The sequence below is a fragment of the Zalophus californianus genome, chromosome 16, assembly GCF_009762305.2.
Source record: "Zalophus californianus isolate mZalCal1 chromosome 16, mZalCal1.pri.v2, whole genome shotgun sequence".
In the NCBI taxonomy this organism is placed as follows: Eukaryota; Metazoa; Chordata; class Mammalia; order Carnivora; family Otariidae; genus Zalophus; species Zalophus californianus.
In genome coordinates, this window is record NC_045610.1 from 14,676,172 (window position 1) to 14,697,774 (window position 21,603).

The 21,603-nt window shown below is 58.8% G+C and overlaps 2 protein-coding genes across 8 annotated transcripts in view; one reads left to right on the forward strand and one right to left on the reverse strand.

Annotated features, from left to right (window-relative positions):
* The first annotated feature begins 5,365 nt into the window (after positions 1-5,365).
* MNT (MAX network transcriptional repressor) lies at positions 5,366-21,567 on the forward strand. 2 transcript variants are annotated; one of them, XM_027624869.2, is made up of 6 exons: positions 5,366-5,889; positions 11,119-11,686; positions 12,250-12,291; positions 12,442-12,553; positions 17,581-17,773; positions 17,919-21,567. In XM_027624869.2, the coding sequence occupies exons 1-6, from the start codon at positions 5,817-5,819 to the stop codon at positions 18,674-18,676; spliced, it is 1,746 nt and encodes a 581-aa protein (XP_027480670.1). In that variant the 5' UTR covers positions 5,366-5,816; the 3' UTR covers positions 18,677-21,567. The 2 variants fall into 2 exon arrangements, with proteins under 2 accessions (XP_027480670.1, XP_027480672.1); XM_027624871.2 differs by lacking the exon at positions 5,366-5,889 and adding an exon at positions 9,654-10,001.
* SGSM2 (small G protein signaling modulator 2) overlaps positions 17,403-21,603 on the reverse strand; it is a 40,858-nt gene continuing 36,657 nt past the window's right edge. For 2 of the 6 annotated variants that reach the window (XM_027624858.2, XM_027624864.2), the window contains exon 25: positions 17,431-17,583. In XM_027624858.2, the coding sequence (XP_027480659.1) occupies positions 17,545-17,583 (39 nt within the window). In that variant the 3' untranslated portion in view covers positions 17,431-17,544. Of the gene's footprint in view, positions 17,584-21,603 lie in introns of all 6 variants that reach the window. The other 4 variants (XM_027624855.2, XM_027624860.2, XM_027624862.2 and 1 more) reach the window with 3 other exon arrangements.

Here is a 21,603-nt window from a genome sequence, read left to right on the forward strand (position 1 = left end):
ACCTAACTGTGTTTAACGAATGCTTCTAGTCATCACAGAGTAACTCTCTGAGCAGTGACTGGGACGCTTTAGCACTGCTGTCTGAGGTGTCTGGGATGGGAAAGGTATGCCTTTGGGTGGGGGGGTGAGGTCATGTACTCTTATCAGCCCCCAGCCTGGAAGTGGGAGGAGAGGCATGGGCTGGTATGTGGCTCCTGGAGTGTCCTCGATTGTCCCCAGCACTGTCCAGTAGAGACTTTCCCAGTGGGCCCTGGGCCTTTAGAAAGAAGTCCAGTTGTGGAGCTGAGCCCTGGATCTAGGCAGTCCAGTCATTGACAGGCCACTGCTCAGAGCCTTACGTACTGTTCTGAGAGGGCGTCAGTTATGAGCACAGGGAGCTGATCTCTTGGGTTTTAAAGACTTGACTGCAGCCTGCCTTTTAGGTATGAGCTTGGATTGCTGGGACAGTCAACCTCAGTCCTTTCCATGGGGCATTACAGTCCAGTTCCTCTGCCCTTGGGGGGCCTCCCCTGTCATGGACACCCCCAACCCCACCCCCACTTGACCCAGTTGGCTCTTGACTCAGAAGACTATACCTTGCTCTGCTCATAACCTTGCCCCATCTCACTCTCAATGACCTGAATTAATTTTCTCTCATAAAGCCACCTCTTTTAGCTGAAGTTCTTGTCTTTTCCCTCGTGCCTTTCTGCTTTGATCAGCTTCTTCCTACCAAGTCGCCTATAGCCCCCATCTTTAGCTGCAGTGTCTAAGTAGCCTCTTTGGTTTCTCAGAAAAGCTCAAAGTGCGTGGCTCCTCCCATTTAGCTTCGGAACTGCATTTCTTTCCTTATTACTCAGTGTCCACACCCAGGGCGGTTGCCTGGATAAAAATCTGCCCCTTTCCCCAGTCACCTTTTCAGGCCAGACATAGGCACTAGTGAGGAATGGCTTTCTACCCAGGCCCAGTTAGAAGCTCTTAATTCCTCAGTGGCCTGAGTCTCAGATAGTCTGAGCCTCTGGATCCTAAGTCTGGTTCTTTTTCCTTCCCTTCTCATTCATCTGCTAAGTTTGTTTATTGGGCACCACTAAGCAAAGTTAATGATTATTCCTGTCTTTAGCCAGAAGGGGAGAAGTTCTCTCCTGTCATCACCCATTTCTGTGAGGTTATCAAGGACTCTGGACCCACTTCCCAGGTTTGGCTATCCAACGCAGTCAAGGGAGAACCAGGCTGCTCTCATCCCAGCTGACACTAAGCAGCTTTGTGACGTTGGATAAGACAGCTTCTCTTGGGAGGTTTGACTAGATAATTTCAACTCTTCGGGCTGGGAGATCATATGAGGCAAGGAAGAGGGGAAAGTCCGTGACTTGACTGTACCTGTTCTGAGGGTTCAGGAGAAGTCCATTCCTCAATGGGAGTGGAGGAAAGTAGGTGAGGACTTTGGTGGAAACTGCCAGCTCTGAGGAGCGCACCTCACTGATGACTGGATGAATACCATATGGGAAATACCTCTATCAAAGCGATTCAGAATCCTCATCATTCAGACTGGGCTTGTCAGGAATCAGGTTCGGTCCACTTAATTTCTTCTTCTCCTTCTTAGAAAAGTATGATGATCTGGGAACCTAACCTAAATGAGTACGTCAGCATGCTTATGGTCTTTGTGTGGTCATAGGATCTCTTATGCTATGTCCAGCACAGTGGTGGTAGAAGAGCAAACCTAAGCTTTTCCAGGTATTACTGTGGAGTTGAGTTCTGCTTTGTGACCTTTTACCCCACCCTGGCTTACCAAAGGTCACCTGGCCTTGGCTACAAGGTTACCTAGCCCAGTGCCTGGCACATGTTAGGCACACAATAAATATTTGTTAAGTGAATGTGCTGTTACCCTGGGTGTACTACTAGTCTTCTGTCCCTTCTCTTCGTCCTGGCTGGCTTTCTTTCTCCCTTTGGTCTTGTCTTAATTATGATACGTGAAAAGCTCCTTAAAACAAAACAAAAAAAACCCACTTGCAGAATTTTGAGAAGTTGGTCCTGAACAGTTAGGACATCTTCTGGGATCTAATATAAAATACCTGTACTTTGGCTTTACGTCCTTTCTGCCGTCTCATTATGTATGCATCTTAGGGGTCAGGAAACTGATTTTCATAGCTCTTGGAGTTGCATATGTATGTAATTCTTTGTTTGAGGGAGTGGGGTGGGGTGGAGGATGGAAGACCGTCTCATTAAGGGAATGTCTCTAGTTTGGCATATTAAAAAATTGAGGGATTTGAACTGGGCATTAGGATGCACCGACTTGAGGAAGACTGAAAATAGAAATCCTTTCGTGAGAAAGTACACATGAAACAACTTTTTGGAGATGGCTGGGCTTTGGATCATTCCCATGAAGTGCTCACCTTTCTGCTGAAACATCAGAAGACTTCTTTTCACTTTCCTTTGAATGAATACAGTTGCCAGTTTCTACCCCAGTTCCATCCCTTTGGAACAGGAAGCTGGGGCTAAAATGTTAAACGGCTCTCCTATTAATTCCCCTCTCCTTTTATACACCCCTTATAGGTATCTCCCACCCCAGTTGTGTCCATTCCCCAACTGGGGAAACCCTGGCTGATAAGAAATTCTGTTTAGCTATTTTCAGGCTCCTGTAGGCAACAACAGGCTTAGAAAAAAAGCCTCCTTTCTAAACCCTTGCTTTTGCCTAACATCCCCTGGCTGCTGTCCCCACATGACCCGAATAAACATGATCATGTGAAGCCAGTAAGGCTGTTTGTTTTAAATAGCAAGCATCTCGACTAAGCTCTGGAGCAGATGGGGTATTGGGGGCAAGGGAGAGACTGGCATTTGACTCTGTTCACCCCACTTTTATCTCTTGCTTACCCACCCCTGACGGAAAAGGTGTCTTCAGAATGCTCCTTTTCAGAGGAGTGTCTTCTTAATGTAATAGAGCTGGTACCTGACAAAGAAGAGTCAAAAATTGGGCTTTGACCTCTACAAGAGACTTCAGGACTACATGAGTGCTATGACCACTTGAGGAAAGCCGAAGTATGTATAGCTGGATGGAGCTCTCTGAGCATCTTGGGCCACTGGACAGAATAGTACAGTCTGACCCCAAACAAAATGAAAACTTGGTCAACAACGTTATTTCAGGTCACTATTATGTATATTACATACACTGTTTAGCACCCCATCCCAACACACACACCTGTGTATTGCCTTTAAACTTCTCATTTTCCTTGGTTGTGCAGTGGGCCAGGCCCAACCACACTAGTAGCAGGTGGCAGACATCTAAAAGGAAGCAATGTCAGGACCAGCACAGATCTCGCCCTCCCAAGAAAAGGGCATTTATTCCAGGGCACCTGGGCTACGTTGTTCCCACCCCCTCCCCCACCTTCCTTTCCAGCTCCATTGTAAGCAAAGCTAGTGGCACCTGGACGTGTGTAATGGCCTCTGCTCAGCTACAAACTCTGGGGCATTAAATGTGTAAAGATCAGATCCCTCTGTAGACTGCTGCTGGCAAACAACCCCCTTCCTTCTGTTCACTAGGGTCTTGATTTCCAAGATCTGTGCAAATTTTCTTTCCTTAGTATGCATTATGCCCTCAAAGGAAGGGAGCAAAGCCAGCAGGCATGCATTTGTACCGGCTTTCTGTGCCTCTAAGCTAGACCCCCAAATAGGAACATACCTAAGGGCACAGTGGGGATGGAATAGAAATGGGATGGGATGAGATAGATTGGCAGGGTGGTCTGCCACTTAGCTGTCCTCATAAAGTTTTGCTTTGTAGCTTTGTGTGATGGTGAAGCCCAGGCTGCAGGACCCTGAACCCAGCTGGCATTGTCCCACTCTGAACTGGTAGCAAAAAGAATCCGAGGCTAGGCCCCGAGGGCCATAGGACTGCTGGCATTAGGCCAGCAGAGCTGTACATGCTCCAGGGTGCCACCAGAGTGCCTTCAGCCGGCCTTTGTGTCACCACCAACTGTACCAGTGAGGCTTGTGTGGCCTGCACCAAAGAAGAACAGCGGGGTTTCAGGTGAAGATTTTGGAGACCCTGACGACAGTAAGTGGGCAGACCACTTCCCATGCAGGCAGTTTGATATTCCCCCATGATTTTTTTCGAATTGGGTGCCCTGCCCCAGAACTGCCTTCAGAAGAGTCGTCCATGGGGTCAAGGATAAATACTCCTCCCTCCAGGGCATGCAGCAACTGGAATACTGAGTGACTTTAGACAAATCCTCTCCGGTCTCTGGGCCTCAGTTTCCTTATCTGCAAAATGAGAGGATTTGGGTACCCTGACAAAGGTCTAACTTTCTGATTGTACCCGCAGGCGCCCCCAAATACTAGCGCAAGAGCGGCGTCCAGCGAGCGCCAGCCGGGGGTCCCGCCGTCTTGGCGAGCGCCGTGGACACCAGGCTGAGCGTCCCGACCCCACGCCCCGCCCGCGGCCTCAGTCGCCCAGCGGCTGGCAGGGCCAGGCTTCCGCCCTCCACGTTGTTGTTCCCGATTTGGGCCCCGCCCCCTTGGTCCGGGCTTCGGACGCCTTGCCTCAACTGCCCCCGCCCCGGCCCCAGAGCAAAGGGTGGCCTCTGGGCCATCCACATTAGACACGCGTGGACAAAGACAAGAATTTGGGGGAAGAAAAGAGAGAGACTTGGTTTTGAAGGGAGAGTGATGAAGGGTAATGGGTAGGCCAGGGCACAACTGCAGAATTTCCCTCTCGGCGTCCCACCCTCCGTTCTTACAGTGGACCCATCCGCACCCACGAATGTGACCGTGTTAGACTGGCCCTTTAAACAGAAGGCTGGCGGCGCGGGGTGTCCATGTGGAGCTGCTCCATGCCGTGTTGTCCTGCCCGCCCATTGGCCCGCGGCCCGGTGACGTCGCCTAATAGGATGCGAACGCACTGCGGGGGGAGGAACGGAGGCAAAACGCGGAACCGGATCATCACTCCGCTCCCTCCGCTAGTCTCTGGCAGCCTCCTGCCGTCAGCTCCGCCCACGGGCGGATCCCGGGGGAATTGCGACAGCCGGGTGGTTGCAGGAATTAGGTCACGTGTGGGTAGGGAGCGGAGACCCAGGGATCAGGTCAGTCTCTACCATCGTAAGGTTTCCCTGACCTGGAATATCCTTATTTGAGCTAACTTAAGTCTTAAAATTTTCCACCCTTCTTTTCCTTCAGCAGGACACACTTCGTTGTGAATGACCGCAACACGCAGCCCTTGCTCAACTTGTGGCTTCCCATCGGGGCGGGGCGAGGCGAGAAAGCGGAAATGCAGGGCGCGAGCGGGGCTGGATATTCTCCCACCCCCACCCAGGCCACGTGTGCGCGCGCCGTCTATAGTGGGCGGGGCCAGCCCGCTCGGGACCCCGCCCCTCCCTTCCTGAGACGCCGCGGCCCTGCGGGCGGGGGCTCCGGTCCGGGCTTTGGCTGCGGCCCCGGTGTAGTAGCGGGGGCGGCGGCCGGGGGCAGCGCGGCTCCTTCCCTTGTTGTGTGTGTCGGTGCCTCCTCGCCATCTTGTTGCAAAGCCTTTTCTTGTCGGCGGGACTCCCGGGGGCCGCGGGGAGGGAGGCATCAGAGGAGGAAAAAGAGAGGGAGGGGAAGGAGGGAGGCAGTGCCGCCTTTTGTTTTTTTGCATCACAATTTTTTTAATTTGTAAATTATATTTTGCAAATATTTTGGGAAACAATTTTTTCTCTCCGTGCTCTCCCGTTCTTCCCTGCGGAGTGCGCTGCGCCGCCCAGCCCTGTCGCCCCCCGGAGGTGATCCCTCCCTCCTGCCTGCCCGCCAGCCTGACCTGTGCCCGGCTCGCGGGCCGCAGTCTCGGCCCCGGCGCGCCCCCGGCAGCTCTCGGCGCGATGAGCATAGAGACGCTACTGGAGGCGGCCCGCTTCCTGGAATGGCAAGCGCAGCAACAACAGAGAGCACGTGGTGAGCGGCCGGGCTGGGCCCCTGGGGCACCGGGGAAGGGGAGACGAGCGACCCTGGTCTCTGAACCCACGCGAAACCGCGGGCAGGACCCCTTCCCGGGCGGCCTGCGAAGCCGAGCAGCGCAAGGTTCCTCACAGGAGCCGCCGCCCGGGGAGGAATGTTAGGGGCAGTAAAATTAATTAATGAATTCATTACCGTGCAGTGAGGGACCCGGCTCCTGTGGGCGCCACCTCAGCTGCCTGCCACCCCGTGTGCACCTTTCGTGGGGGCTCCTTTCGTGGGGGCTCCTTTCGCGTGGGTCAGCGGCGCCCTCGGTAGCGCCGAGGATGTGTGAGTCGGTGGGGGGTGGGGTGTGGAATGGTGTTGCGTGGGGGTGGCAGACCCGCGTGTGCGTGCGTGTGTGCACGGGGGAATGTGTGATGTGAGCCTCGAAGAGAGCGGATGAACGGACGTGTACACGGGCGAGTGTATAGTGCACACGAGTGGGCGTGTGTGTAACGGAGTGGGGGGTGGGAATTACTCTACGCCGAGCAGCTCCCCGGCTTCCCTGGCCCTGTGGGGAGGGTGCGGGGGGCGCTCCCGGCCGATCTACGCGCCGCTTGGGGCGGAGGCGGCCTTTGCAGAATGAAATGACATCGCGTGTCTTATGATCCTGGCCAGCCCCGCCTGACCCCGCCTCCCAGAGCTGGGCTGGGTCGCGCTTCAGGGGTTTGGGTGAGAGCTGGGCTGATTGGGTGTCTGCGAAACGGCCCGCAGGTCGCTGGGGGCAGTCCCCGGGCCCCCCTTGCTGCGCCCCACTTTAGCCGGTGTGGAATGTGGCGTGTCTGCGCGTTCCAAACCCGCTCTCGGCTGGAATGTTGCGTGTGCCTGCGTTCCAAGCCCGTTGGTTACACCGGGTGGTGACGTGGACGGGCCCCGCCTCCGACCACGTGCACGGGGGACACTCCCGCTGGGGACAGAGCAGCCCGGCCCCTCCCAGCTGCCTCGCGCTCGGCCGGGGGCGGGGCCTGGGCGGGGCTGGCGAGTGGCCTTGCGCCGGGTTGGGCCCTGGCTGCGGCCGCCGGGCACCTCCCAGGGAGAGCCGCTGGAAGGAGGAGCCGCTGAGCTCACCTGTCCATTCTCGCCCCAACCTCCTGTTTTTGATCCTGGGGCGAGGGAAACCCTCAGAATCGCAGGGCGACAGGACATTTAGAGCTCACATATGCCCACTGACGTTTTGGGGAACGTTCTCACCAGGACCTCCTGGCAATACTCCTAGCCACATTGTGGAATGAGCCAGGCTGAGAAGGGGCAAACTTTGGCGTTCCCTCGGCAGGAAACGAGGATTTCAGATGCTTCCCATCCCACCCGCTCTGTCGGTGGTCCCCAGCTTCAGGGCGCTGCAGGAATAGGGGTTGGAGGCAGAGACCTCCGTTTTCCGGACCCTTGAGAGGGCCTCGGCCCTGGATCGGTGTGTGTGCAGTATCCGGGGACTCATGTCCCCTCCAACCTCCCCTCCCCTCCTTCTGCCGGGTTCGTTGTGGTGGAGAGAGTGCTTCGCCCTCCTTTCCTTTCTCTCTGCCTATTGTTGCTTCAATGATGAGTCATGCAGGAGGTAGTAGTGTGTGTTTTGTGCGCGCGCGCCCTGCAGCTTTTGCCGCGGCCGCGGCGGCGGAGGGGGTGGGGTGGGGGGGAGCGGCAGCGGGCCAGGGGCGGGGGGAGCGGCGGGTCCGCCCGGCCTAGTCACTGGTCGACCGGCCTCTCAAGGTCAGGAGTCCCTCGAGATCTTTGAGACTGAGATGCTTAGGTTTTACGGAATTGATGGGCCGGGACATCGGCCAGCGTGCCCCTCCCCCTTATCTTCTGGGTCCCGAGCAGGGTCAGGCCCTGGACAGTGATGGTGGTGACTGAGAATGTCCTGTTTGCGGGCGCAGCGAAGGGGCGAGGGGAGGGGGGTACGTGCACAAGAATTGGAGAGACTTGAGTCACCTGCTGCCACCAGCAGAGTGCAATTCAGGAGTACCTATTGTGTCCTTGCTGTGTATCAGGCACTGTGCTAAGAGGTGAACAGGGTTGATCCTGCTTTTTCCCCAAGGGAACAACCACTTCACCTTCACTTTATCCTCAGACTGATTGGTCTTATGGGGAAGGGGAGAAGATCCCCCAACTGTCATCTCCCCCACCCTTTCCAAAATATGAAGTCCAGAGCTGACAGTAAGAAGGACAGGGATGATGTGTGCAACACTGTGAAGGAGCCTGGGAATGGTTCTCTCCTAAGAAGTTGCAGAGCTCTCCCCTCCCCCAGGTGGTGAGAACTGGGGGCAGGGAGCTGAGCAGAGAGGCCCAGTTTAACTGACCACTCACAGTTCCTTCTTGGTGGGGCCGGGGGATGGATGGTGCAAAGCCACATCTGCTCCAAAAGCTCACGTGCAGATGGCTAGACTTAGCCCCAGCACGTCAATCTCAAATTCATTTTTTCCCCTTCCTTGAGGTTCTGTCTTCTGACTTGGGGTGGGGACAGTGGGAGAGAAGGGGTCATGTGTGGACCTGCTGACCAGAACTGCTTTCCTGGGTATGTACCTGATGAACAGCTCTGAACAGGGATCCTCTTATCCATGTCCCCTTTCAGTTTCAAGGGTGGGTTTCCTGACTTAGACCAGCCGGATTGTTCCCATGATGCGCCTGAGAATGTGTGCGCACATGTATGTGTGAGAGGGAAAAAGTGGTCAGCAGGAGGGCCTGGTCATTTCCAGCTGAATTCATGGAGGTGGCTCAAATGGACCCTCTTCTACCTGACCTAGTCACATCCTGGGGCCTGCCTTATGCACCAAGTTTCCTATTAGCCTGAAGAAGGGGAGAACTCCCCCTGAACACGGGGCTACCTAGTGTAGACTCCTCAGGCCCCAGCCCTGTGCCTGCTGTGGCCCCTGAATCACCCCAGACGTGTCATGCTAACTTCTCTGGGGCCAGCGTCGTGGGCATGTTTGTGAGCGGGAGAGGGAGTGCACCCCTGGGTGCCGCAGAGCATTATTTTACAGAGCCTGAATCTGTTCTGTTCCTGAGGGAGTCCCCTGAGTGACTGCCAGCTTGCTCCCCCCACTTTGTTTCCCCCTCCCCAGGGCATAGGAAGAGGGTCACTGCTGGGTGGGGAGGAGGCAGGAAGCCTTGGTGGGCTGCATCTGGCCTGGGACACCCCCTCTTCACCACCAGTCAAGGTTTTTCATGCTGATCCAGGTGTGATACAGCCTGGCCATTCACCTGGGTCCCTCCCGGCACCTGTGAGGCATGGCTGCCTGACTCTGGAAAAGAGAGGGTAGGTGAGGTTGCCATCTCCTGGATGAGCTGTGGGTTCCTTTAAAATATGGGGAATATGAGGTTTACTTTGTCTGGGTTCCCAGGGCACCTGTCTTTGGGGCTTGGGGCCCTCTCTGTCCCACTGCTAATGGGAGAGTGGAACCCTGGTCCCAAAGCCAATGGAAGTTTGGGTCCCGGCTCAAAGGAATGAAGGTGGGCTGTGTTGGGCCCTGGAGCTGAGGGGAAGGGGATGGGAAGGGGGGAGGGGGGAGCAGGGTAGGGGATGGACTAGGTAGCTGGTCGGTGGCCTTGCGCAGACCACTCTGCCTGCGGGGTCTCTGGGCAGCTGGAGGGCAGAGAGCTGGTTTTCTCTGGGGCTGTAACAGAAGCCAGTGCCGGCTGGAAGGGCCTGGGAGAGCGCTGCCATCATTGGAGCAGGCCTGGCAGCTCCCCTTCCTGAAGGGCAGGGGCTACGGAAGAGGCCTGTGCTGCTGGGAAACCACTGAGCGCTTCCCTCTCACGACACCGCTCGACTTCCTCCTTCGCCCCTGCGGGAGGGAGGGCCTCCGAGCCGGCGGGGCTCACACTCACTTTGTCGGTTGGCCTAAGGGCCCCAGTGGGGGGTTGATGCCCTCCTCCGTAGGGGCGTGTGTGCCGGCTCCGCTGTCAGCTCAGTCAGTCGGCAGCGTGGCCAATCCCGGACCGCAGGAGCGCTGGTTGACCAGCCGGCTCCCTGGCCTGGGGGCTACGGCTGCTCCCCAGGGTCCCTGCCCAGCCCTGTGGCCAGGGAACCGGAATGGTGGGGCCTGGAGAGCACCGGGCAGGGTGGAGATGGAGAGGTACTTCTGGCTCAGGAAGGGCTCTCCCCTTCCCCTGGTCCCAGCCAGCTCCAGAGCAGGCCTCACCTTGCAGCAGGGCTTGCAGCCGAGATGCTGAACGGACAGGTGCAGGGCTGTCTTCCTTTCCTCTTTGCTTGCCTCTTACACTCTGGCTGTGCTGCTGGTGGGGCGGGTGGCTGGGGAGGGATCTGGGAGCAGTGAATTCTAGCACACAAAGGGCAGAGGAGGGCCGAATGTGTTTTGTGTGGTTGCTGAGGAAACCAGACACTGGGCCCTGGCCTGGGACTCCTGGGCCTGATGTCCTCATGTGCGAACTGAAGGTGATGTCCCAGCCCTGCCTGTGGCATGGACTCTTGTGAGGACCCAGGTGTGTGTGTGTGTGTGTGTGTGTGTGTGTGTGTGTGTGTGTGTGTGTGTGTGTGTACAGACGCCTAGTTAGCATGTGCTTACACAGCAGGTATGGGCATCTGCCAGGTGTCAGGATTCCTGGCTGGGTCTGGTTTCAGTGTTACCTGTGACTTGCTCTGTGACTCTCAGTAAATCACTTTGCCTCTCTGAGCTCATTTATTTCATCTTGAAATGAAGATGCTGCCTGCCCTCTGGAAGGTACTTGGTAAAAACTGTTGAAGGCCTTCCTCAGAAGCTATGATCTGTCCACCCCTCCTCCATTCTCCTGTAGTGGCGTGTGAGGTCTTTCACTGACTGGCCTCTGCCCACCTTATGGGGTGACAGCACCCCACTCCCCTCAGCCTTGTTGTTCCTGAACTTCCCTGCACCAGCCTAACCCCTCAGTCTTCAGGTTGCCAGGCCTCCAGCATCCTCGCTGACCACTCCTGCTCTTTCTACAGCCTCTCTCCTCTCCCAGCCTAGATTGTTCTCTGTTACTTGTCCTTCCCCTCATCTAAAGGCAGAGACCAGGTCTCTTCTGTTGTTCACTGCTGTGCCCCCCCGGCACTTAGCCCCAGTGCCTGGCTGGCTGTAGATAGGTATTTGTGGTGTCTCAGGCTGAGCACTGACTGGGACAGGGTCAGAGGCCGCGTTACGCTTGAAAGACTTCAGAAGCTGGAGGCCAGGACTGCCGGCCCGCTGAGACGCCCCTTGTGTTCTCTCTGCACAGAGGAGCAGGAGCGGCTCCGCTTGGAGCGGGACAGAGAGCAGGAGCAGAAGAAGGCCAGCAGCCTGGCCAGGCTGGCCCACGCCCTGCCTGTGGAGGAACCCCGCATTGAAGCACCACCCCTACCTCTGTCCCCCCCAGCGCCCCCCCCAGCACCTCCACCCCCACTTGCCACCCCCACCCCACTGACTGTCATTCCTATTCCAGTAGTGACCAACTCTCCTCAGCCTCTGCCCCCGCCCCCACCACTGCCTCCTGCAGCCCAGCCTTTGCCCCTGGCGCCTCGCCAGCCAACCCTGGTTAGCACCCCTGGACTCAGCATTAAGGAGTCTGCTCCCTTGCCCACCAGGCCACAGGTGCCCAACCCTGCTCCCCTGCTGCCAGACTCCAAGACCACTGGCAGCCCCAAGCCTTTGCAGCCCCTCCCCACACCCATCCTGACCATAGCACCTCACCCTGGAGTTCAGCCCCAGCTGGCCCCCCAGCAGCCACCCCCACCCACTCTTGGGACCCTGAAGTTGGCACCAGCCGAAGAAGTCAAATCCAGCGAACAGAAGAAGAGGCCTGGGGGGTGAGTGAGGTGTGGCCGAGTCCAGGCTGGTGGGATGGAGAGCTGCCCACACTCTGGGCTGTGTGTGCAAGAGAAAGTAGTCCCTCCTAAGCTCATCCTTCAAAGCCATGTCCTTTCTCTCCAACTGAGAAGCATCATACTATATTTGGACAGTTCTCACTGTGCCTATGTCCATTCCCCATTTCCTCTGTTGTTGTCAGGCTTCCGTGTTCTCTGACCCCCTCAAGGATGGGCCGATGGCATTGCCAGGCCTTTGGACAGAGTATTGGATTGGGGATCTCTTGGGTGAGGGCTGGGGTCAACTGGCTATTTCTGTGAGCCCCAGGAGGCCTTCTGTCTCCTCACAGGTGGACAAGGGCAGGATGGAGGATTAAAGGGATTGTGAATTATGAGCATACATGTGCCTTCCAGGGGGTATACGCGCCTCCGCACAGGGTGAATCTCTCCCATTGCTGCTTTGTACGGCGAATAAACCACCTGTGGCATTTGGGGAGTGGGGGCAGGAAGGCCACCTAATTGGGCCCTCCTCCCTGAACCTCCTTTGCTGTCTGTCTGGGTTTCAGGATCGGAACCAGAGAAGTCCACAACAAATTGGAGAAGAACAGGTGTGTGCGCGCGCGCGTGTGGGCCCGCCCCGCCCCCTACCGGGACTGGTCCCACCCTTGGTCCCCCAAGCTCTCCTGGGGCCTGCTCCCCCGCCCCCAGCCCCCGCCCCCCCCAGGCGCTGGCTAACCAGCGCCACTCCCTCTTCCCAGGAGGGCCCATCTGAAGGAATGCTTTGAGACCCTGAAGCGCAACATCCCCAACGTGGATGACAAGAAGACGTCGAATCTGAGTGTGCTGCGGACAGCGCTGCGGTACATCCAGGTATGGGGGAGGGAGGCACCGCCGAGAGGAGGGCGGGCGGTGGCCACAGCGCCAGCTTCCTCCCCACTCTCGCCCGCCCTCTTCCCCTCGCCGCGGCCCCGCCCCGCCCCGCCCTGCCCTCGCTCCCTCTCCGGCTCCCCCGCCCGCCTCCACGCGGGCGCTGAGCACATGGCCTGGTTGACGTCAGCGGGGCTCCCCGCCCGCCAGGGGGCGGGGGGACGGGCGCGCGTGCGCGGGGGAGGGCGGCCGCGGTGTTCCCCTCTACCCCTTCCCCCGCCGGGCCGCCCGCAGAGCCCCGCCATCTGCGCCGCCCCCGCAGCTCGGTCCCCCGGGGCCCGGGTCCGCGCTACCACCTTGCGTTGTTAATGCCCCCGCGGGTGAGAAGGGCGTGGCGCGGCCCCGGCGCCTCCACCGCGCCCGCAGTGCCTGGGCGGGAACCCGGACTCGGCCCGAGAGTCTGTAGCTCGTGGTGGGGTGGGGAGTCGCCTGGGCGTGGCTCCCTGCAGACGGCGGCGCGCCGGTGAGGCCCCCCCCCCACTCTGACCCCAGAATGATTAAGAGCCTTCCAGTGAGAGCACTGAGGTGCCACGACTCGAGTTTGGGGGTTAAACCGGGGAAATGTGGTGGTCTGGGTGACCAAAATAGTCCTGGGGTCACCGAACCTTTCAAAAATTACGCTCTCTTGCCTGGGTTTTTAAAAGCCCCTTTTCAAGGGGCCCTCCTGGCCGTGTGTTCCTCTCCCTTTTGGGCACTGGCTTCCCTCCGCAGTACGGGGTGGGGGGCTCCCGCCAGATAAGACAGTTGCCATGACGGCCCCGTGTCTCGGTTTCCCTGGAAACCGGCCGAGGGTTCCGTGTGCCGGGAAAGAAGCTGTGGGGGTGGGGCGGGCGGCTACGCTCGGCTGCCGCGGAGACGGAGTCGGAACCGAGCCGTTGGGGAGTGGGAGGGACTTAGCGCTGCCTACCCGCGCGGGGTGGGGGCGGGGGAAGCTTGGGGTCCCCCTGTCCGCGCGCTTGGGCAGCTGTTGGGGGGGGCGGGCAGCGACAAGGTCCCGCTGGGGTGGGGGTCAGGGAGGGTTCGACCGAAGTAGGAGCCAGAGGCATGGCCGTACCCCTCCCCCGGCCAAGACTGCGGGGTCACAGCCCTGAGGTAACCGGAGCCTGACTCGTTCGGGGGGTGGAGGCGCTGCTACGCGACTGCTCCCGGCCGGCGGCTCCCCCCCCCGCCTCCCGCGAACGCGCGCCCTTCCGCCCGCCCTGCGGGTGAGGGGGAGTGGCTGGCGCGCCTCCAGGCTGCTTCCCGGCACCCGGGAGGGGCGGAGCCGGGCTCGGGGATTGGCGGGGCCGGGTTGGGGGCGGGGCTTCCGCGCGCTGAGCGGTGGGGTGCCGCGGGCTGGGAGTGACGCTGCAAAGCCGGGTCCGCGTGGGTGCGCGCGTGCTCCGGGAGGGGCGGGGCCTCGCTTGCAGCAGGTCTGGCCTCGGAGGAGGAGGGGCCCGAGGGGTGGGGATTGGAGGGTCCCCGGGAGGCCTACTTCCTACATGTTTTTGTAGAACGTGATTTTGAGAATATTACTGGTTCTTCAGTTATTCCTAATCATATGGCCTAGGAGCAAATCCTTGTCAAGTGCTGTGACGTTCTCTTGACTATCAGTTTTTTTCTGTACTGCCACTTTGCTAAATAGGAAAGAAAAAGTATCTTCGTCATGGGGATGTTAGGAGGATGCGTCCTCTATAAGTACCAACTTCATAGCAATTACTGAGACACAGGAAGGATGGAATAGCACATTCCATTTTATAGACACATACTTAGGAAGGGGAGCCTTGTTTGCGTGACAATTGAAAATAAATTGGAAATAGAGACTCAGTAGAACCAGCAGGCATGGGCCTGGGCTGAGTAGGCAGTTAGGATTACCCAGGCTGTTCCTAAGAGATATTTGTCCTGGGGCAGTGGAAGCAGAAATAGAATACTTAACGAGGCTTTCTAAATCCTTAACCTCACTCATATATTTATTCATTTAGGTACTTTGGACAGCTCTGTGTCTGACTCTGAGAATAAAGCAGGAAGCAAAGAAAAAAGCGTGGGTCTGTGTCTTCATAGGTTTGGTCTTGATGGCAGATTATAAACAAACAAAACAAAGGACTGTGCCATGAGGATGTAAAACGGTCCGGGATCACAGAATCTGTTCTAGGGAGTGAGGGAAGTTGTTGCTGAGGAAGGGGCATTCGAGCTGAGACCTGAAGGTTTCAGGGTGACCTAGGCAAAACAGAGGGCAGAAGGCCCAGCGCAGGCCAGTTTCTCCAACAGGGGGGAGCAGGATGCAGTTTTGGAAGTTAAAGGTGGTCGTGAGGGTTGCCACGTGGAGATGGAGGCAGCAGGGCACTAGATGGGAGTCAAAAGGGAGTAGTAGAGAGACCACCTTAGCTCTGTAGACTGAAGGCTTTGGGTGTGTGCTGAGGTGGGAAGCTGTAGCCCCCAGGCAGACGCAGAGTGGCTAGGAGGTGCGAAAGGGTTTGAAGAAAGCCACAGTGAAGTGGACAAAAACAGGAAGAGGAGTAGGCAGGTAGCAAACTGTGCATCCAGGCAGTCTTAGGAAATGTGTTTAAAATGAAGCAATGTGGACAAAAATTAGACTCTGGGGAAACTTTCCAGTGGCCTCTGGGCCTGTGGAGAACTGGGCTCGTTAAGAAAAAGAGGTCTTGACCTCTGAGTTTCTCCCAGAGCCAGAAATCAACTCTCCTTGCTGGTGGGTAGAGTTCAGGATGGTCACTTCCAGCCCCCAGCAGCCAGGTTCAAGTGAGAGCTGACTCACCCTAGGCCCCATCATTGGTATGGCCTCATCTGATGTCATGTCCAGCAAACTGGCCTCTCAGGGTAGAGCCAGGTGAGAAGCCAGCCGTGTGTGTGTGTATGTGTTTGCATGTGCCTCTGTGTGTAAGGGAGGGATCTTTCTGGCAGAACTGTGGCGAGAAGCAGGTTAAATCTCAAAAGCCAGGATGTAGGGGAGGCCATGTGTGGCCTGGGACTGCGGGCAGAATTGTAAAGCTACCAGGTTTCAGGCCAGAACAGAGTATGGTTGTATCTGGGTTATGTGTTGCAGGCACTAATGGTTTGAGGCATTTCTGAGTGGTGAGATCAGAAATACAAGGAGTTTGGGGCTCCCGGAGGGAGTGGGTGAAGTTGAGGATCTTGCCATACCCAGGGGGGGCGAGGGGCAAGTGAACAGTCAGGAAGGCTGCTGTGAGACTGCTTGTAGTAAATGGAATCGGGGCAAACTCAGTCCATGGGGTGACTGATTCCCTGTGACAGAGGGACAGGACAGAGTTGGGAATCCACATGCCCACATCCTGACAGATCCTTCCCCCAGGGCTAAGATACGCATAGTTCTGTCCTGGCCGCTGGTAGGTTTGAGGGGAAAAAGCTAATTATGGAATAGTCCTTGCCCTTACTCACTGCGTTGGACGGGGACCGTGTGTACTGAGGTGGGAAAACAAAACATGAAGTTTTTAGGGGTCATCTGAGCCAATGTCTGATTAAGTACTGATGGTCTTCTTAAGTGCTTGAGTGTGCGCTGCCGCGGCAGGAAGAGCTCAAGGGCCTGGGACAGGGAAGGGTGGTGGGGGCTCGGGTGTGGGCTTGGAACACAAGCAGATAAGATGCAGGGGGGGCGAGAAAGGAGGATCTGTGTGTGGGATGGGGTTCAGAGAGGAGAACCAAGACGAGCTGGAGAGTTTGGTGTGTGCAGGGTCCATGGGTTCTGCACCTGCCGGGACCGGCAAACCTTGGAAGCCAGGAGCTCAGGAGCAGCGCAGGTTCGGAGGTTTTGGGGTGCGGGAGGGCAAGCGTGCCCGTGTTCAGTGGCCCCAGTGCTCGTGACGTGCCTGGGCCAAGGAGAAGCTGGCAGCAGGGAGGTCTGCAAGACTTCGAGGAGTCCGTTTAATAGGGCGTCAGAGTCAGGAGGTCATGGAGGACACAAGCTGGCCTTTTGGAGCTGCAAATAAGTCCTGTGTGAGGGGAAACTGGAGACACTTCCGACAGGGGAGGCTCGGCTCATGGCCCCTGTGTGAGCACCCCCCACACGCACAGCTTCCTGTGGCCCGGACAGCCTTGGGCTCCGTGGCCAAGGGCGCTCCCTCCTGGTGCTCTTAGTGAGCGGGGTGGCCTCAGGGTCACGGGGCAGGGCCAACCCGGAACCTGGGGTGAAGGACAGAAGTGTCTCTGGTGGTGCTCAGTGTCAGAGGTGATCAGAGCAGCTCAGCTACAGGTGTGGAAGGAGGGGGCACGTTCCAGGGCTGGGGGATCCGTCAGCAGCCTGGGGACTCTGGAGGGCGGCAGGCGGGGTGAAACCAGTGTTGGTGAGAGGCAGCGCAGGTAGGCATCTTGGGGAGCGGCCCCGGGCCGGGCGGAGGGTGCAGACCAGCAGCTGCCCGCGCCGAGTCAGACAGAGGCGGGTGGAGAAGAAATGTGGGGGGCGGGGGGGACTCCTCAGGGACACTGGAGGAGACTAGGGAATGATGCTGTGGAGGGAGGGGCAGGATCGTTGGGGGTTCTTTGGGGAATGAGTTCCAAGGAGGGTAGCTTGAGGCACGGTGACTGACTGCGCGGTTTGAGTGTGCCGGGGGCCTTGAGCGGCCTTGAGCGAGAAGTGTTTCCCCTTCTGTCCTCCGCAGGATGGAGCAAAGAGGCTGCAGGGCAGGTGGATGGGGCCAGAGGCCAAGAAGCTCCTCCGGACAAAGTTGTTGTGGGTGGGGGCGGGGGAGGGCGTTCATCCCGGGGACGAGCTGACCTGCAGCTGTGCTTTCTGTCCGTGGTGCCTGCTGGAGAGCCCGCAGTGCACAGGCCGGGGGGCCTCGTGGGGCCCTGGGCGCGGACCAGGGGCGGGTGTGGTCTCCTGCAGCCCCCTCACTGCAGACCTGGCCCTGGGGGCTGAGTGGCCAGGAGACCAGCGTGGCCGTGGGGAGAGGTTTCCGTACTGGGGGCCTTCTAGCTCCTGCTCAGGGTATCCTTCGGGCCCTTGCCTTGTTCTCCAGTCTCTGAAGAGGAAGGAGAAGGAATATGAGCATGAGATGGAGCGCCTGGCTCGGGAGAAGATCGCCACACAGCAGCGGCTGACAGAGCTCAAGCATGAGCTGAGCCAGTGGATGGACGTGCTGGAGATCGACCGCGTGCTCCGGCAGACCGGCCAGCCCGAGGACGACCAGGCCTCCACCTCCACGGCCTCTGGTGAGCCCGCCCCTCCCTGGCCAGGCTCTCCCCGCCCCACCCCGCCCCCCGGCTCCACGCCCCCCAGACCCCAGGGGCATTTACTCCTCCAGCCTCGAGTTTCCCAAGCCCTTCTGACCTGTCCCTGTCCCCTGCCCCCCCACAGAGGGTGAGGACAACATAGACGAGGATATGGAGGAGGACCAGGCCGGCCTGGGCCCACCTAAACTGAGCCATCGCCCCCACCCGGAGCTGCCGAAGCCACCGCCCAGCGCCGCGCCTGCGCCTCTGCCTCCCCATGCACACCCGCACTCCCAGCCTGTGGCCCTGTCCCCCGTCCCCCTGCCTGGGCAGCAGCCGCCAACACAGCAGAAGACCGCTCTGCCGGCCCCTCCTCCCCCACCGGCTGCCCCTGCGCAGACGCTGGTGCCGGCCCCAGCCCACCTGGTGGCTGCAGCTGGCGGGGGCTCCACGGTCATCGCCCACACAGCCACCACCCATGCCTCAGTCATCCAGACTGTGAACCACGTTCTCCAGGGCCCGGGCGGCAAGCACGTCGCCCACATTGCGCCCTCAGCCCCCAGCCCTGCTGTGCAGCTGGCGCCCGCCACGCCCCCCATCGGCCACATCACAGTGCACCCTGCCGCCCTCAACCACGTGGCCCACCTCGGCTCCCAGCTGCCCCTGTACCCGCAGCCCGTGGCGGTGAGCCAGCCCGTGGCGGTGAGCCACATTGCCCACACCCTCTCACACCAGCAAGTGAATGGCACAGCCGGGCTGGGGCCCCCAGCCACGGTCATGGCAAAGCCGGCCGTGGGGGCTCAGGTGGTGCACCACCCCCAGCTGGTGGGCCAGACAGTGCTCAACCCTGTGACCATGGTCACCATGCCCTCCTTCCCGGTCAGCACGCTCAAGCTGGCTTGAGGAGGAGGGCCACTCAGAGGCCCCCAGTGGGGGCAGGGAGGGGGAACCCGTCCCCCACTCTCTCCCACCCACCAGCTCCACACATTCCAGCCAGGCCGAGGCCCGCCGCACCCACCCCCACCCCCAGGCCTCTTAGGGGAAGGGGGTGCAGAGACTCTGAGCCAGGGGAGGGCGGGCCACCCCGGGGAGCTGGGCACGGGGCAGGGGGTCTGCCCTAGGACTTGAGCATGTGATGAGACACTCTGGTGAATGTGCCACTCGCCTGGCCTGGTGCCGGCTCCAGTGCCCTTCCTGCCTCCCCACCTTGTCTCCTGAAGCCCTGCGCCATGGGTGTTGTGTTTTGCAGACCTCCCCGCCCCGCCTGCCTCCCAGTGCTGCCGCTGCTCGTGAGGGGGCCGCGGGCCCAGGGCCTCCGTCCGGAGCCTCAGCCTTGGCTTCCCAGGCCTTTCCGGGGCTGGGGGGGTGGGGGGGAGCGGGCAGGGAGCAGAAGGAAAGCAACTTGGCCCAGAAAGCTGGGTGGGAGGGGGGCACTGCTCTGAGTGCAGGTGACAGATCCTAGGATGGGGCTGTGCTGCGGTCCCATCCAGGCAGGTGGGCCCCCCGGCCTAGGGCTCTCCGACCCAGCTGCGGTCACTGATTCGTTACCGCAGAAGCTAGTTAAGAGGAGTCGCTACCAACAACTACCCCATGCTGTTGCTAAGCTCCCTGAGGCCCCCCCCCCCGGCCCCCAGTCCTTGCCACTGGGCTCCTGACCTCGGGAGGGTAGGCTGAGGGTGGGGGCTGGGAAGGAAGGGCTTGGCTGGCCTGTTGCCATGCTGGCCCTTCCCACCACTGGCCTGGGTCTGGGCTGAGGAGAGAGCTCTGGACCGCCTGGCCCCACCCCTGGGCCTGGCTTTTGGCTTCCCAAAGGCAAGAGGGGATGGGGTGCTGTCGCATCTGGCGCCCTGCTTCCCTGGCCTCTGCTCAGTGCTATGTGCTCCCCCGAGTGCCTCCTGTAGCCTCGAGCTGGCGTCTGGTCTGGGTTCTGGGAGCCTGAAGCCACACTGCTGAGGCCCTCAGGAAGTCAGAATCTGGGGGCTGGGCCAAATGCCCAGGGCCCTTCCCAGATGCTCTCGGCGGGGACCTGTAGAGCAGGGAGGAGGGCTGCTACTTCTGCCCCAACTAATCTGTCTCTGGCATCATCTCTGTCTTTCCCCCGAACATCCACTTTTCTCCAGTGCGCTCTTCTGAGTGTGCCACAACCTTCCTCTCAGGAAGGTCCTTCGTTGGATCTAGGGCAGGGCTGAGCTTGGGGTGGGGAGGAGTGAGGGGGCCTGTGTGCAGGGCCTGCTGCTTTCCCTGCCTCTGCCGACTGCTTTGGCTTCTCTTTTTATGTGGGTATTTATTACAAGTGGCCTTGTGTCAGACACACACTCAGTTGTACACACATGCACACTCGCCTCCCCACCTGGACACACACAGTGGCCAGTGGCCTTTCGATGTGGGGAGGGGAAGCCAGTGTCCCCAGGTGTGACCTTTGCTTTGATGGGCAGGGGGAGTGACCTGCAGGATACTGCGGAGGCTCACAAAGGTCTTGAACAGATTTGGACACCTCAGAACTCTGTTCTTTCCTAGTCCTGGAGACTTCCCCGGGGCCTGTTCTCCGTCTCACCTGCGGTGGGGAAAGGGAAGGCCTCTGGTCATCTAGAAGCCCCCAGGAGGGAGCCTCACACCTGCCCCAGCATAGCACTCCCCACCCCACCAGCTTGCTGCCTTCCTGCCCCTGCAGCCACCACCCGCCACCCTGGTTCTTGGGGAAACCAGCGCCTGCTCTTCCCCGAGAGATTACAACTGAGGGAGTCTGATGGGCCTGGTGCCCAGGGTACAGAGAAGCACTGGGGAACCTGCCCTTTCCAGCTCTGCTCACCTCCCTGCATTCTGAGGCCATTCCGGAGTTGAAAGCGTGTCAGCCAGGGGCCTCTCGGGCCTGCACAGATACCTCATCCGCCCGCTCACCGCCCCCGCCCCTCCCCACCCCAGCAGTGGGGGCCTTCGAATCTAGTGCCGAATGACTATGTCCAGATTGGTGACGATGGGTGTTGTTGCTGTTGTTTTTGTTGTTGTTTGTGAACGCTGTGATGCTGTGTGCCCGAGAGGGCAGCCACCGCCCAGCCCTCCCTTGGGCATCTATCTCCCCTCTGAGAGCTGTCAGGACCACATCTGTCCTCACCCTGTGGGACCGCCAGCCCCTCCCCCTCCCTAGCCCTTCCAGCCTGGGGGACGCGTGCGTGCACACACATACACACACACACACACCTTACCTCTCATGCGTGTTTTACTTTTTGATGTTAAGAGTGGCTCACTGGCTGGGAGCCTTTACCTCGGGGAGAGGGGGAGGTTGGTTCCTTGGGGGGCCAAAGAAGGGCAGGGAGTGCCTGGAGGGGAATGAGGGGTCATCATAACCCCTGCTCTCCAGGAACAGCTTCTCCCCCATCCCAGGGTTCCATCCCCATCCCCCAAAGAGGTGGCCCTTGTTTACAGTGAGGACTCGGTCACTGTGTCTCCGTTTCCTGAAATACAAACTGTAGCGACCCCAGACTGTAGAGATTTTTATGTGTTTGGATACATCTGCTGTGTGGGAAAAAAAAAAAAAACCCTACAAAAACCCTAATTTTGTACATATTGTATTTTTACTATTGAACTGTATTCTAGTGGCTGTTCATGCTCCAAGACTTTAGGTATTGAGACATGAATACTATCCATGTAATAAGCACTTGCCTGGAATAAAATATAAAACTGAAATAAACCTGCACTGAAACCAGAGATGGAGCCGCCAGGCTGCAGCATCCGGGTCACTCTGTTGCAACAGGAGGCCTCCACCTATCAGGAAAGACCTCCGGCAAGAAGCATGGGGGCCTTACCTTGTCCTTTTGAGGGATGCGGGTTCC